General features: G+C 41.3%; 1 protein-coding gene across 3 annotated transcripts in view; it reads left to right on the forward strand.

The window, feature by feature from the left end:
- ASTN2 (astrotactin 2) overlaps positions 1-17,557 on the forward strand; it is a 1,331,668-nt gene that overhangs the window by 835,317 nt on the left and 478,794 nt on the right. For all 3 annotated transcript variants that reach the window (XM_006865679.1, XM_006865678.1, XM_006865680.1), the window contains one exon: positions 10,478-10,644. In XM_006865679.1, the coding sequence (XP_006865741.1) occupies positions 10,478-10,644 (167 nt within the window). The remainder of the gene's footprint in view (positions 1-10,477; positions 10,645-17,557) is intronic.

A 17,557-nucleotide genomic window follows, 5' to 3' on the forward strand; every position in this document is an offset into this window, starting at 1 on the left:
CGGGAGAAAGATGAGGCTTTCTACTCCCGTAAAGATTTACACCCTCGGAAACCCTGTACAGGGTCACTATGGGTCAGAACCGACTCGATGGCACATAACATAAGCCTTGATTAGAGTGAATTTTAAAACACAACCCAACTATATTCTGTGTACAAGAAATGAATTTCAAAGTGTCCCGATATGAAAGGATAAATAGATGCACCCACAATTTAAGTTGGATACAAAACCACTCCTTCAACAACTCATAAACAAGTAGACAGAAAATTAGCATAAAAAGAGAACATAGTAACACCATCAGCTAACACATATAGAATATTCTGCTCAATGACAACAAAGAAAACACATTATTTTAAAGTTCCCATGAAACGCATACCCAGATAGATCAATAACCTGGGCCATGAAAGAAATCTCAACAAATGTCAAAGCTTGAAATTATGCAGAGAATGTTCTTCTGTGTAATGAAATCAAACTAGGAAACAATAACAGAAAGATAATAGGGAAATCTCCAAACACTTGGAAATTAAGTAACATACTTCTAAATAATGTATGGATCAAGAGGAAGTCTAAAAGGTCATAAAGAAATCCATTGAACTGCATAAAATGAAAATTCAACATATCAAAATGTGTGGGACACAGCTAAAGATGTGACCCATCCTTATCTTTAAAGTATCTGTGTCTTTCTATTTAATGAAAAGGAAATTTATAACATTGTTGTTGTTGTTAAGGTCCATTGAGTCGATTCAGACTCATAACAACATTGTATAGGATTTCCAAGGAGCAACTGGTGAGCTTGGACCACTGACCTTGCAGTTCAAACTGACCTTGCAGTCCAGTGCATTACCCCACAGCATCACACCAATATTCCATTTATAACATTAAATGCATACATAAATGCATGCATTAGAAAATAGGAGTGTCTAAAATCAATAATCTAAGCTCCTACCTCAATAGCCTAAAAAAGAGAGAATAAAATCAACCCAGAGCAAGCAAAAGGAAAGAAATCAATACAATTGAAAACAGAAAAGCATTGAAAAAAATCAATGAAGCAAATAGCTGGTTCTTTGGGAAGGTCAATAAGATTGCATGTCTCCAATTTCTGCCTCCATATTCACAAGACCTTTTCCTCTTCTCTCTGTATTTTCTCCTCTTCTGTTTCTTGTCATTGCATTTAGGGACCATGTGGATAATCACAGATGATCTCATCTCAAGGTCTTTATTCATAGATACAAAACATTTTCCAAATAAAGTCACATTCACAGATTCCAGGGTTTAAGATGTGGGCATATCTTTGTAAAGACCCCATTTAGCCATTTCAGGAGGTCATTGTTATTGTTGTTAGGTATAGTTGAGTCAGCTCCAACACTGCCTGGTCCTTGGCCATCCTCACAGTTGTCATTTTTGAGCCCATTGGTGCAGTCCACTGTGTCAGTCCATCTTGCTGGAGTTCTCTACAGAAGGTTAACACTTGCTCTCACATCTGAAGCCTGGACATTTATTAATCAGTAAGTGACAGGGAGTGGTAAAGCGATTTGCCCAGCCTGCCTCTGCCAACTCTGAGCTGAGTAACCTTCGCTAATCTTTAAAATCAGAATAATGGTCCTGGTGTGGCCCTGTGGGATCAGCATTGGACAGCTAACCACAAGGTTGGTTGTTCAGACACACCATCTGCTCCTTGGAAACCCTATACAGGGTTGCTATGAGTCAGAAAGGACTCGACAGCGCTTAACAACAACAAAAACAATTTGTATTAGTTTTCAGTGACTGCTGTAGCAAATCACCACAAGCTGGGTGGCTTAAAATAGCAGACATTTAGTCTCTCATAGTTCTAGAAGTCTGAAGTCTGAAATCAAGGTGTCAGCAGAGATACTACTCCCCCTCCAGCAAATCTTGGGGCAGATCTACTTCTTTCCTCTTTTAGCTTCGGATGGCTGCTGGCATTTCTTGGCTGTGACTGCATCATTGCTGTCTCTGCCCCTGTCTTCACATCTCTGTGTGTGTTTAATCTCCCTCTGCTTCTCTCATATAAGGGCACTTGTGGTGGCAGATAGGGAACAGCTGGATAATCCAGCATCAGCTCCTCATCTCTAGAGCCTTACTGAACTTATTCACAACTGCATACATTTTACATGGAAGGTCCCATTCACAGATTCTAGGAATTCGGATGTGGACATACCTTTGGCGAGATGAGGCTTTCTGCTCCTGCAAACATTCAGACTCTCAGAAGCCCTGTACAGGGTCACTATGAGTCAGAATTGACTGCATGTCACTTAGCAACAGAAACACATCTTTGTTGGCCATTATCAGCCTACCACACTAAGTTTTGTGACTGTTAAAGGATTCAATCAGTAAAGACACATACAGTGCTTAGAGAAGGCCTGTTTTCTAGTACCATATATATATATACTTTTATAAAGAAAGAAAGTGATAAAGAATCATGGGAATTTGTGACTGATACCTGTCCCAGAACGCCCCTCTTACTTACTGAAAGGGTCAACTGCTCTCTCCAAAGTTTTTCCCGAGGTCTCTGTGGATGAAGAGATATCATCCTCCAGACCCAGCAAATGAATCTAGAATGAACCTGTGACCAGGTCCCTCCTGCATCATAGTGTCTGTTCAGAGATAGGGAAGGACCTCCGCTGAACCTGTATTAATAAATACAGCAGTTTCCTCACATGGAAAATGGATTGTTCTTTTTTAGCAAAAATGTGGCAGTTTTATAACCTTTCCGCAGTTTGACAAAGGCCATGTGTAACCTACTTTCTGCTTCACATTTCCTGGTGCCACTCTCAAATGTCTCTAAGAACTCTCTTGTGCATTAGTAATTATGAGTCTTCTTAGACAAAATTTAATTTCCAAGAGGGCTGACCTTTTTCTGTGTTTTTTTAAAAAATTAATTTGTGTGTGTGTTTTGTGATTGACGGTGCTCAATACCACAGCTTGGAAGGGAACTGGGGAATTGGTTCAGGTGGAGGGGCTGGGGAGAGCATATTAATCAGTTATGTCTAGTGATGGGTGAGGAAGGCTGGGCTCTGCATGTTAATCTTTGTGGACAGAAAATGACAGCAGAGCAACTGAATGGAAACATACTAGCTCATTTTCTCTTCTAAAGGCTGGAGAGTTGGAATTATTTCTCCATGTGCTGGCCGGTACAAGGATAATGGGGAAACAAAATTAAGAAAATAGTCTGTTGTTCCCACAGCCAGCAGTCCCTGGGTGGTGCAAATGATTAACACGTTTGGCTGCTAATAAAAAAGGTTGGCAGTTTCAGTCTACCCAGAGGTACCTTGGAAGAAAGACCTGAAGACCAACTTCCAAAAAAATTCAACCCTTGAGACCCCTGTAGAGCAAAGTTCTACTCTGACACACGTGGAATTACTATGAGTCAGATCAACTGGATGGCACGTGGTTAACTGATTGCACACGATCTTAGATCTTCCATTCACAGAGGACATACCAGACACTCTAAGAAGCACTGTGGGTTGTGGGCAGCAAAGATACAAAGACCTGAGGTTGGAATCAGTGACATGTGTTTAAGAACCAGAGTGTTCATTATGGTTAGGGGAAGCAGTGACCACTATCTGAGCAGAGAACCCGGACTCACAGTTTAGAGGACCTTGACTATCAGCTTAAGCAAGATGCCATATTATTTTCAGTGATTCATTTTTATAAGCTGGGGAGTGATTTCAATTTAGAAATATCACTCTGATGCCCAGTAAGGAAGATAGTTTCCTGGAAACAAGCAATTCAGTTAGGAGTTCTTTGATTGCTCCTGTTGTGAGAACATGGGACTCTCTCTGAAGGCTCCAGAGACCAGGGTACAAAAAAAACCCATTCAAGACAAGAAAGGAATTCACATTTTATGAATATCAAATGATATTGATTGAATTGAATTGAATGATACAACAAGCAAAGTTGTATCATCTGCATTTCACAGGTTGTTATCCTTACCGCTGCAAGGATATTATGTTTGGTAAGGTGGAGGGTCAGAGAAAAAGAGGAAGACCCCCAGCGAGATGGATTGGCAAAGTGGCAGCATCAATGTGGTCAAGCGTTGCAACAACTGTGAGGTTGGCCCAGGATCAGGCAGTTTCGTTCTGTTGTGCATAGGATCGCTGTGAGTTGGTACTGACTCAATGGCACCTAACAACTACAACAACAACCCAAGCAAACAACCATGTGTTGTTAATCCTAGTCCTTGTAACAGTTAAATCTCCTTTAGGAATAGGTTTCTGTTATGTTAATGAGACAGAATTAGTGTAGGGTGTGTCTTAAGTCAATTTTTTTTTTAAGTTTTTATTGTGAGGTTTACATGGGAGAACATCAACTTTACACTCATGCTATCATATTTTGTTTCATTGCAATGATTACAGTCCCATCCTTGTATCATCATATAACCCCAAAGAGTGCACCACACAGGCCCAGCTTGCGCCACCACCCCCGCCAGCAGCACACTGCCCTACTCCCTCCCTGAGTCCAGTGTCCCCAGCCGCTCCATCTGTCCACGTCATCGTCTCTGTCTCCATCATCATCTCTGTCTCCATCCCTGGCATCACTGCCTCTCTGGGTAAGGTCCCGCTCTCCAATCTTCTCACTTGATGGTCCCAAGGACCTTTGCTCCTGGGCTGCAAAATCAGTCACTCTCCTCCTTTTGTCAAAAAACATCTACCTCTATATTTCCTAGCCTCTCTGTCAGACCTGATGGCAATTACTCACTATTGTATCACAAGAGTCTTATCCCCATTTCCTTTCACCAGCCTGGTCCCAACTGATTGGAAATCATTCAGTGGTGATTCTACCTTCCCCGGCCCCATCTGGAATTAGGCCTCCCTGTTGACAGCTTGTAAGCTAGTCACTTCTTGCCTTTATAGGGCAACCCCCATTTTGGGTAGCCAATGTCTATGTTGCCTATCCCTGTCAACCCTGTGTACCAAGGGGGTGGGAGTGATCCTTGCTGTAAAAATTTGTTACCTTTTTTGAGCTACTATGTCCATAAGTATAGGTAAAGTTCATCAAATTGTAGTAGGTTACTCTTTTTTTTTTTGCCTTCTTTCTTCTTCTAGTCGAGTTCTGATCATCCAGCCATCGAAGCCAGGTCAAGTGGGTACTGTATGCAAGTATGGGTGTTCTTGCGCCTCTCCCCTCACTTCATATCAGCTGGATGCTTCACTCTCCACTCTAGTCCTATGTGGTCATGTCACTGCCTCTGGGCCCAAGAGTCCCCGGGTCCTGCTGTACTTCTGGCCAGGTTCATGGGGGTCTATTGAATGTGGTCAGGCTTAGTTCCCAACTTCATTGCTGTTTTTTCCGCCTCTTCCCTTACTGGTGACCAATGTGGTCACCATCCAGACCACGTGCCTGCTCATGTATTCCCCCTGAGTCTCAGTCTTAGAAGGGGAGTCTTAGACTGAGGAGTCCCGACCACTTGCCTTGATGGCTCTCGGGCAAACAGCTTACTTGTTCTTGTAGTAATCAATCAGATTGCCATTATTGTTTTGGATTTTTCCTGCAGGTGTTTCTTTCATGAAGTATCTTCTGTTCTTCTAGCCTCTCCAAGCTGGTCATCCTTTTCAGTGGAAATTTCCTACCTCAGTCAGTTCTGGATGGCGTTCTGGATTCCATCTATGGTCTTGTGCAATGTAAAGGCTCCACAGGAAGCCTCTTTCACTGGGCAACTTCTAGCCCCCTTTAAGGTATTCCAATCAGTTATAGGATGAAGATGGACTTACAAGCTTTCTGTAGTGATGATTCTGGCTATTTCTTTCTCCCCACCTCAAGTGTCTATTTTACAATATTAGGCAAGGGAAACCAAGATTCAAAAGACAGCCAAGCATCTTAACACTATTCCCCTCTTTTACCCCTTCAAACCAAGCCTCAATCCCTGTATTCCAGAGCCCTGTTGTTCCAAGGTGTGCATACTTCATCATTTACCTCTGTTCCACTTAGCCCATGCGAACCTGCCTAACTGTTCTCCTATCAGCCTTGTTCTTCCATTCCACTCCCCCTTCTTGTGTATTGCCCCCCTGACCCCAAGCTATCCTGTGTCTATTCCTTACCCTGTGCTCTATCTTCCCCTCACTCCATCCCTCCTTTCATCCCATACAGCCTGGTGATCAGCAAATATATATATATTTTTTTTTTTTTTTTTCCTCCCCTGTATGGTGGGTTCTTTTTCCTACTCTTTTACAATAATGGTCCTAAGTATTTCTCCTTTTGTGACTGACTAGTTTCACTCAGCATTATGTCCTTGAGGTTCATCCATGTTATGCGGTGGCTCGCAGCTTCCTTGTTGTTCTTCAGGGTGGCATACTATTCCATTGTGTTTATGTACCACAGTTTGTTTATCCATTCTTCAGTTGATGGGCACTTAGGCTGTCTCCATCTTTTTGCTATTGTACATAGGGCTGCTATGAACATTGGTGTGGGTATATTTATTCGTGTTATGGCTCGTATTTCTTGTGGGATTGCTGGATCATAAGATATTTCTATTTCCAACCTTCTGAGGAAATGCCATATTGCTTTCCAGGGAGGCTGGACTGTTTTGCAGTCCCACCAGCAATGCAGGAGCATCCCAATCTCTCCACATCCCCACCAACATTTATTGTCCTCTACTTTTTTGATCTTTGCTGTTATTGCTGGTGTGAGATGATATCTCATTGTTGTTTTGATTTGCATCTCTCTAATGGTTAGTGATCGTGAACATTTCTTCATATGTTTATTGTCTGCCAGGATCTCTTCCTTGGTGAAGTATCTGTTCATGTCCTGTGCCCATTTTTTTAATTGGGTTATTTGTCTTATTCTTGTAGAGGTGTTGTAGTTTCCTATATATTTTAGAAGTGAGTCCCTTATCTGATATGTCATTGCAAAAGATTTTTTCCCATCCTGTGGGTTCCCTTTTTACTCTTTTGGTGAAGTCTTTTGATGCACACAAGTTTTTAAATTTTAGTATGTCCCACTCATCTATTTTGTCTACTTTTGTGTAATTTTCAAAATGTTTGGTAGTCTGTGTATTCCCTGTATTAGAGCCCTCACATATGTCCCTATTTTTTCATTGATGACTTTCATAATTTGGGGATTCACATTTAGGTCTTAAATCCATGCTGAGTCGGTTTTCGTATAGGGCCTGAGGTAAAGGTCTTGTTTCAATCCTTTGCATATCGCTTTCCAGTTCTGCCAGTACCATCTGTTAAAGAGACTATCTTTTCCCCATGCAATATACCTAGGCACTTCGTCAAAAATCAGTTGGCTGTATGTGGATGAGTTAATTTCTGGATTCTCAATTCTGTTCCACTGATCAATGTATCTTTCATTGTACCAGTACCAGGTTGTTTTGACCACTGTGGCCATGTAGTAAATTTTGAAATCAGGGAGTGAGAGGCTTCCAACCTTGTTCTTCCTTTTAAGCAGTGCTTTGCTTATCCTTGGTCTCCTTCCTTTCCATATAAAGTTTGCAATTGTCTTTTCCATCTTAAGTCAATATCTTTTGAAATATAAAAAAGATTAAACAAGTAAGCAAGCAGGTAGTGACAGGAAGAAAAGAAAACAAGTCACATGAAGATTGCCAAAGAACACAGAAGGCAGGCCCTTCCCCTAGAATCTGCATTCTGAGTTTAGGATTCTAACCTCCAAAACTGAAAGAGAATAGAGTTCTCTTTCTTAAAACCATCTGCTTGCGGTATTTCTGTTGTTACAGTACTAGATAACTAAGACATAAGGTGTGTGCTTGAATGATCCAATCTAAGCTTCATGATAAATCAGTAGGTGTAGGTGTCATGTTTGTTTAATAGATGAAGTTGAACAAAGCCCCCTCCAAGACTGAAACTCAAAGGGAACAAACGAACAGGCATGTAAGCTTGCTGGCGACCACGTTGGTCTACTGGTGAGTGGAAAAGGGGTAAAGGCAGCAAAGAAGAAATAGTCTGAGTTCGACCATATTCCATAGACTCTGGTCAACCTGGAGATAACAGAGAGAAGAGGAAGGGCTGGAGTATGGGGAGACCTGGGGACATCTGAGCCCATGGACAAGGACATAGCCATGGAGAGTTAATACTGAGAGCGAAGCATCCAGCTGACATGAAGTGAGGGGAGATGCACAAAAACTCAAACTTGCAGATAGTACCCATTTGACCTAGGTTCGATTGCTTGATGATCAGAACTTGACTAGAGGAAAAAAAAAAAAGAAAAATTGATAAATGAAACAAGTGTAAATTGCTACAATTTGAGGAACTTGACCTATATGTATGGATGTAGTAGCTCAAAATACCAACTGAGAGAAAAGGAATCTTCATATCAAAGATCAATCTTATCCCTTCTGTACACAGGGTTGATAGGGACTGGCAACTTGCACATTGGCTACCTAAAATGAGGGGACAATAAAGGCACAAAGTAACTGGCTTACAAATTTCCAAGAGGAAATTTAGTTTCAGAATATGGGGGGTGGGGAGGTAGAACCTCCACTGAATAGTTTTCACCCTGTCTAGACAGGGCTGGTGAAAGGAGATGGGGATAAGATTCTTATGATTCAAAAGTGAGTAATTATTATCATGATTCATTGTAATTGTCACAACTGCAAAGGTAGAAGTTTTGTAACAAAAAGCGGGGAGTAGTTAGTCTAACAATCCAGGAACAGAGTATCCTAGGACCATCAAGGGAGAAGAACACGAGAGGAATGCGGGACCCTATCCAGAGAAGCAGTGACACCAGAGATGGAGGCAGAGATCATGACATGAAGAGATAGAGCAGCTGAGAACTCTAGACTCATGGAAAGAGAAAAACTGTGTGCTGGCAACCAGGAGGCAGGCTTGCAAATGTGCCCTTTGGTTGGTTGTTTAAATGATTATATATTCTTGAGTGTTTTTGTGTATATTCAAAACAAAAAACAAAAAAACAAAAAACAAACAAACAAAAAAAAACAGAGGGACTGGAAGCAAATACTGTTGAAACATGATGCATGGAAGGGATTGCTACCATTGCAATGAAGCGAAATACATGTAAACTATCACTCAATTCACAATAAAAACTTTAAAATATATATGTAAAAGATGAAGTTGAGGTTCAGAGTGGGTGAGTACCTTGGCTCAGATCACACAATAAAAGCAGAGAAGAGTCTGGATTTGAACCCACATTGAGAGTGACCTTTACAGCCCGTCACATTGCTAGGTTCCACTGAGTCAGTTCCAACTCATAGTGACTCTTACATACAGCAGAACAAAACACTGCCCTTTTTGACCGTCCTCACAATTACTGTTTGAGTCCACTGTGCCAGCTGCTCTCAAACTCATCTTATGAGTATCTTCCTTTTTTTTTTTTTTTTTTTTGATTAACCTGTACTTTACTAAGCATCATGTCCTTCAGGAAATGATTCCTCTTGATCACATGTCTGAAGTACATGAGATAACGTCTTACCATCCTCACTTCTAAGGTATATGCTGGCTGTACTTCTTCCAACACAGATTGTTTGTTCTTCTGGAAGTTCATGGCATATTCAATATTCTTTGCCAACAGCATATTTCAGATGCATCAGTGCTTCTCCAGTCTTCTTTATTTGGTATTTAGGCATGGTAATTGCATGTTGTTGTTGTTGTTGTTATGTGCCATGGAGTCGGTTCCGACTCATACCGACCCTGTACAGGGTGTCCGAGGCTGTAAATCTTTATGGGAGCAGAAAGCCTCATCTTTCTCCCGTGGAACAGCTGGTAGTTTCAAACTACTGACCTTGCAGTTCGCAGCCCAATCTGTAACCACTACGCTACCAGAGCCCCTGTGAGGTAGTTTAAAATACCATATCTTGAGGCAGGTACATCACAGTCCTCCAAGTAACATCTTTGTTTTTTAATACCTTAAAAAGATTTTTTGCAGTAGTAAGGAATCTTGGTGACTCTATGAGTTTTATTTTCTAACAGTAGTGATAATAATAAAATATGATGTTTCCAGCAATATCAATATTAATAAATCAGTTCCCTTGGAGTGGATTCTAACTCACGGCAACCCTATGTGTGTCAGAGTAGAATAAGTGTCCACAGAGTTTTCAATGACTGATTTTTTTTAAGTAGATCGCCAGGTGTCTCATCTGAGTTGCCTTTGGGTGGACTCATATCTCCATGCTTGCCATTGGTAGCTGAGTGACTGACGGTTAGCACCACCCCAACTGTCTGCAGTATTCTTAGAAGCTACCATTTTCTATGTGGTTGTTGTGTGAACCAAGGTGTTATAAGCACTTTGGCAACATTACCCCTATTCTTTCTCACAACTCTATGAGGCAGATGTCCAAAAAACTCCTGTTTCACAGGTGAGGACACCAAGGTTAGGAGATATAAGGAACTTGTTTGTCTAGGGCCGTGCAGCTATTGAGTGGGCAAGCAGGACAACTTAGATTTCCTGAACCAAAACACATGTCCCTTTTCAGAAGGTGGGAGGAGAGGGTGTGATGGGGCCACCACCTCTTCAGCCATAACCACATTGTTGTCCTCTCTCTGAGCAGTGCCCAGAGGAGCTGAGGCCCATGAAGGATGGCTCAGGCTGCTACGACCACTCCAAAGGCATCGACTGTTCTGACGGCTTTAACGGCGGTTGTGAGCAGCTATGTCTGCAGCAGGCTCTGCCTTTGCCCTATGATGCTACCTCCAGCACCATCTTCATGTTCTGCGGGTAAGTCTCCGCCCCCAAAGCCTGGCATTTCCTTTTCAGTGGGGGAGGAGGGATGCATTGTAAATGGTCTGGGCCTGATCTTCTACAAAATGACCTTTTTCCATGTCCTTTCTCAGCAAAGGGCAAGAATATAACCTTGTGCTGGTTATTGGGAAGAAAAGCAGAAGAATAAAATTAATTAAATCAAATCCATGCCCAGGCTGCAACCAGCAGTGGTAATTTGTTTTTGTTTTGTTTTGTTTTGTTTTTCTGTGGACAGTCCCAGTCCTGTTCTATGTCCCTCTGCAGCCCGGGCGGATAGTTTGGGAACAAAACCAGGCATCTTGAAGGTGTTTACTAAAAAGCCATCAGTTGTGATGTTTAATAGCACAAACTTAACTCCAGCTTTGAATTCTGTCTCTGCAGAAATGTAGTAGTATTTAGCCCATCTGTGCCTTTATGCCCGTATCTGCAAGGATAAGTAATTGGGGGAAAGGGAAGACATATAGGAAACTATGCAGCAAACCTCTATAAACAATTCAGGTTATGCTCATGCTGAGATTTCAAATTGTAGGTTTAAAATTAGTGTGAAGAAACATGGGTACTTGGGGAACAACTTGCTGAGTGACCTTGGATAAGTCACTTTCTTCTATGTGCCACAGTTTGACTACCTAGGAAATGAAGTGAGATTTTTTGACAATGATGGCTAATGTTCTATCAACTTGAGGATTCCAGGGGGAGTCACATCCGCCCTTGTTATCATAGTGTTTGATCTTCAACAGCCACTCCCAAAAAAAGTAAATACTTTCTTCTCCTCTTCAATCCCTTTCTGAGTATGTCTTCCTATTTGAACTTCTGCTCTCCTTGACATTCTATGACTCAAAAAAATAATCCTGTGATCATGTGAGAGCATCAATTTTTAAGACTCAAGTATACACAATATAATCTTTGTTAAGACAGAAAACAAAATAAGACATTTAACAACCTTTACAGCCTATGTATTAGAAAATGTAGGGAAGGGTAGTTCATGGGTTTCATCTCAGTTAACCAGAAAATTAATTTAACATGAACTGTCCTAGCCTATACAAGCTGGTGGTGCTCTAGGATAAGCACTGAATTTCTAACTGCAAGTTCAGCAGTTCAAACCCTCCAACAGTTCTTCAGGAGGAAGATACACAATCTGAGAACAGGGTTGCTATGAGCTGGAATCCACTTAATGGCAGTGAGTTTGGGGTTTGGTTTATTCTAGTCTATGGAGTCATTTTCTTCCTAGGACTTGTTTTGGGGCTCACTCCGTGCCTCAGTTCTACTTGAGGCTGCAGGTATACTGAGGCAGGTGTTGGAGCAGCTCCCTGAAGGCCCTAGATGTGTATCAGTAAAATAAAAAAGTAATCAATGAGTGTATGCAGATGTGAATTGATGGAGGTCTTGCCTCAGTTTAAGTGACTGCAGGACAGTGTTGAGTAAATTATGCATGGCCTTAGATCTGCAGACTTGGAGACAGAATCAGCTGCCTTCTTATCACTGGTATTTTTCTCCCTGCACTAGGGGAAGGGAAGTGTTTTTCTGTGGCAAATAACAACAGTGACAGCAGCAGCAGCTATAACAAATTGTGACCTGGAAAACTATCATCACCTTTCCATCTGCCACGCAATTAGGGGATCTTTGGATTCTATAGATTTTTGTTCCAATCCTACTTCTATCTCTAATTCTGTTGGGGCAAGTTTCTCCATCCAATTGAACTTCAGTTTTGTCATCTGTAAAAGTGTATTCATACCTATGTCATACAATGGTAATGGCCCTGGGTGAAACAATGGTTAATGTGCTCAACTGCTCCCTGAAAGGCTGGAGATTTGAGTTCACCCAGAGGTAAGAGGTACCCTGGAAGAAAAGCCTAGTGATTTACTCTGAAAAATTCCACTATTTAAAACTCTATGGAGCAAACCTCTGATACATAAGGTAGCCATGAGTTTGAATGGTATCTGATTCCTAGTTTCATGTAATGGTCATTTTGAAGAAGGTAAAGTTCTTTATGCTTATTTTCCCATTAAAGGTAAGTAACTTGCCCAAGGTCATACCATTGCTCCCTTGCTGTGAGACCTCAAACAAGTGACTTGAAATCTATATATTTCACCTGTAAAATGGCAATAGTACCTGCATATAGGAGTCCTCTGGCAGTGTAGTTGTTACTAGTCCGGCTGTTAACCTCAAGGACAGCAATTCCAAACTACTCCGTTTCCTTTGGAGAACAATGAGGATTTCTGATCCAGTAAAGATTTACGAATGTAAAGAGATTTATGGATGTAAAACAAAAAACAATAATCCTCATCACTGGACCAATAAACAACATTCAGATCGGTGTAGAAAATATTAAAGTTGTCAATGACTTCATTTTGCTCGGATCAACTATCAATACTCATGGAAGCAGCAGTCAAGAAATCAAACAATGCATTATGTTAAGCAAATCTGCTACAGGAACCCCTTTAAAGTGTTAAAGAGCAAAGATGTCAGTTTTAGGACTAAGGTGTGCCTGAGCCAAGCCACGGCATTTTCAATAACCTCGTATGCATGCGAAAACTGGACAGTGAATAAGGAAGATCGTAGAAGAATTGATGCATTTGAGTTATGGTGTTTGAGGATAATATTGAAAGTTTTATCAACTGGCAAAAGAACAAACAAGTCTGTGTTGGAGGACGTACAGCCAGAGTGCTCCTTGGAAGCCAGGATGGCCAGACTTTGTCTCTCATACTTCTGATATATAATAGAAGGAACCAATCACTATAGAAGGATATCATGTTTGGCAAAGTGGAGGTTTGGAAAAAAAGAGGAAGACCCCCAACAAAATGGTTTGGCACAATGGGGCCGCGATGGGCTTAGATGTAGTAATGATTGTGAGGTTGGCCCAGGACCAGGCAGTGTTTTGTTCTGTTGTGCATAGGGTCACTATACATTGGTAATGTCTCGATGGCACCTAACAACAACAACAAAGATTTAGAGTCTTGGAAACCCTATACAATTTTGCTATGAGTCAGAACCAATTCCATGGCATACCACCGCCTTAGGAGTCCCGGAGTCCTGGTTTGGCTGTATGGGATAATGCACTGGACTACAAGGTCAGTTTGAGCTACAGGGTCAGCAGTTTACATTCACCAATCACTCCTGGAAACCCTATACAAGGTCACTATGAGTTGAAATGAATTTGTTGGCACTTAACATAGTAATCCTGGTGTGGCACCCTAGGATAAGCACTGTGCTTTAAGGTTAGTTTGAATCACAAGGTCAGCAGGTCAAACTCACCATTTGTTCCTTGGGAACCCTATACAGGGTTGCTATGAGTAGGACTTACCAACAACAACATAAACTTTGTATAGGAATCCTGGTGACAGAGTGGATAAAGTGCTCACTTGCAGCAATTCTATCCCACTAGACAACCTGTGGGAGAAACATGTCCCAGTCTGCTTCCATAAAGATTTATAGCCTTGGAAACCTTATGGGGAAGTTCTACTCTAGCCTATAAGGTCTCTACGAGTCGGAATCAACTCACCAGCAATGGGTTGGGTTTGATTTTTATGGACTTATTATAAGGAAGAAAAGCATTAATATTTGTTGAGTACTTTTTGCAAAGTGACAGTCACAGAATTAGCTAGCATTGTTTGTCTGAGACTCCTGATATGGCACTGTAGGATCCGCACTGGACTGAAAACCACAAGGTCAGTGGTTCAAACCCACCAGCTGCTCCTCAGAAACCCTACACAGGGTCACTATGAGTTGGAATTGACCCAACAGTACTTAACAACAACAACATATGTATGAGAGAGACCTGGTGGTGCTATAGGTGAAACACTGGGCTGCTAATTGCAAAGTCGGCAGTTCAAGCCCACCAGTTGCTCCACAGGAGAAAGCTAGGCTGTCTGCTCCTGGAAAGTTTTAGTCTCAGAAACCCTATACAGTGTCACTAGGAGTCAGAATTATTTACTGGCAGGTGGTTTATAAGTACAAGGGGGCTTCTAAATGTTTGAGGAAAAAAATCCATATCTTTTCATTCCATTTTTCCATGAGTTTTTTGAAACCCCCTCATATTTTGTAAGTAAAATACTCAAGTGGATGATCATAATGATTATCTTATCTCACTTGCTCATGACCCAAAGATTCCACCACTTGGTTTTTGGGTGTGTGAGACAGGACAAACTAACCTTTGCCCTGAAAGAGCTCTGGAAAGCTTCTTGTGGTTGTTAAGTACCGTGGAGTCGGTTCCGACTCATAGTGACCCTGTATAGGGGTTCCGAGTCTGTAAATCTTTATGGGAGTGGAAAGCCTCAGCTTTCTCCTAAGGAAGATAAATGGGCAAGAGTGTGCTGTGAGCTTCTGCAGCTCATCCTAATGCTGGTAAAGAGGCAAGAAACATAAAAGAAAAGGAAAAAACAAACCCAAGACCCAGGTTTCCTAAAATGAAGTGCAGCTTCAATTTCAACAAGCTTTGAAAATTGTCTATTAAGGTTGCAAATGTGAAATTACCAACACTTGTAGGAAGCATCAGAAACAAAACAATACAATCCATTAGCAGGTACTTGAGAGAGAGTTGTCCTACAGAAGTGGGATGCCTTTAAATTTAGCCAGGAAAACTAACTCTACCTCTAGGGGACCTTCCCAATTTGCTCAAAGCTCTAAGAATTTCGTGGGCAAGGGCAAGTTTAATAACTCCATTTGCAGGCAGCTTAATAAGAACAGCTGGCATGGCACTAAGGTATAATGCAAGGTCACCTGTTCACATCCACCAGCCACTCCTCCAAAACCCTAGACAGGGTCACCTTGAGTAGGAATGACTGGATGGCACTTAACAAAAACAACATCCTGGTGTGGCTATGTAGGGTAGTGCTCTGGACTGCAAAGTCAGTTTGAACTGCAAGGTCAGGCTGTTTAAGATCAGCAGCCACTCCTTGGTAACCATGTACAGGGATGCTATGAGTCGGAACTGACTCAATGACACTTAACAACAATAAGGACCACAAGGTCAATTTGAACCGCAAGGTCGGTGGTTCAAATGCACTAGCCACTCCTCAGAAACCGTATACAGGGTTGCTATGGGTCTGAACCAACTCTATAGTACTTAGCAACAACAATAAATGTGCTAGGAAAGAGCCCAGGTAGTGCAGTGGTTTAAGCACTTGGCTGCTAGCCAAAAGCTCAGGGGTTTGAACCCACCAGCCACTCCACAATAGAAGGATATGGTAGTCTTGGTAAAGATTTACAGCCTTGGAAACCCTATAGAGAGTTTGTTTCATTTGTTCAGTTTTACAATACATGCCATGCCCACTTCCAGAGGAATTGTACTTTATTCAGATAAATCAAACCTACAAGGGGCTTCAAATGTTTGTGGAAAAAATGGAATTAAAAGATAATGAACCTGGGGGCCAGATACACTGCATGTGCTGAGCTTCTCATCCATGTGTTGTGTTCTCTGCCAACTGCTTTACTTGGGGTGTGAATGGAAGGTATTTGAAGGGAATAAGAAACCGTTAAGAAATAAAATCAACTGCAGAGTCAGCAAGTTTCTTTTTCTTTTTCCTGTCCTTTTCTTACCTCTGTCCTTCTCATGCCCCTGCTTATTTTAGCTCTATGTTGTTGTTGTTGTTAAGTGCCCTCAAGTTGGATCCAATCCATAGCGACCCTATACAGGGTTTCCGAGGAGCGACTGGTGAGCTTGAACCACACCAGGACTATATTGTGGACTATATTGCTCACAGGACAACTAAATGAGACTTGCTCCATGTTAAAGCAACTAATATTCACTGATAATTCAAGTTTCATTCTTATAACTTTAGTAAGTGAAGTCAACAGTAAGTTAACCAAACTGTTTTCTTGGTGAACCTTTTTACTGTGAATAACTGGTTATGATACAAAGTTCAATCTATGTCCCGAATTGACAATATCCTTATTCATTAGAGAAGTTTTTAAAATACACACAAGTATACAGGTGCTTCTCTGTTTCAGAGGTATTTGGTCTACTGTAAGGAGCTCTGGTAGCGTAGTGGTTACGAATCGGGCTGCGAACCTTAAGGTCAGCAGTTCGAAACTACCAGCCACTCCGCGGGAGAAAGATGAGGCTTTCTACTCCCGTAAAGATTTACACCCTCGGAAACCCTGTACAGGGTCGCTATGGGTCGGACCCGACTCGATGGCACTTAACAACAACAACAACAACAAGGTCTCTATATGTTTTATAAATATTGACAGTTTCATAAAAAACTAATGTCTCATTGTTGGAATAAAACTGAATTGTCCTTTAAAAAAAAAGATAATGGATTTTTTACAAGAATGTTTTGAGGTCCCCTTGTGTAATAAATCAACATAAAGGTATGACTGATCAGAAACCATTTGTAAGGAGGGAAAGGAAGAAAATGGTTACAGGATCCTGAAATGGAAGAGTTTCTGAACGTGAGATAATTTTAGTGCTGTGCTTCTTGGCAACCAAAGTAAACAGAAAAATCATGCTGGATGATATAATTGTCTTTGCCAGAGAAAGGAATCTTGCAATGTTTTGCTTTGTTTTGCATTTGGAGGGTATGTACATTTGCCTGACAAAATTTGCTAAGATGGTTATCTCTTATATAAGAAAAATTGAACAACGCTACCAACAACAACATATTGCATTAGACAAATCTGCTGCACAAGACCCCTTTAAAATGTTCAAGAGTAAAGATATCAGTTTGAGAACTAAGGTGTGCCTGACCCAAGCCATGGAATTTTCATTAGCTTCATATGCATATGAAAGTTGAACAATGAAAAAGGAAGACAGTAGAAGAATTAATGCTTTTGAGTTATGGTGTTGGAGAAGAATAGTAAAAGTAACGTGGACTGCCAGAAGAACAAAGAAGTACAGCATGAATGCTACTTAGAAGCCAGCATGGCCAGACTTCATCTCTCATACTTTGGA

The sequence above is a fragment of the Chrysochloris asiatica genome, unplaced genomic scaffold (genome assembly GCF_000296735.1).
Source record: "Chrysochloris asiatica unplaced genomic scaffold, ChrAsi1.0 scaffold00081, whole genome shotgun sequence".
Taxonomy (NCBI): Eukaryota; Metazoa; Chordata; class Mammalia; order Afrosoricida; family Chrysochloridae; genus Chrysochloris; species Chrysochloris asiatica.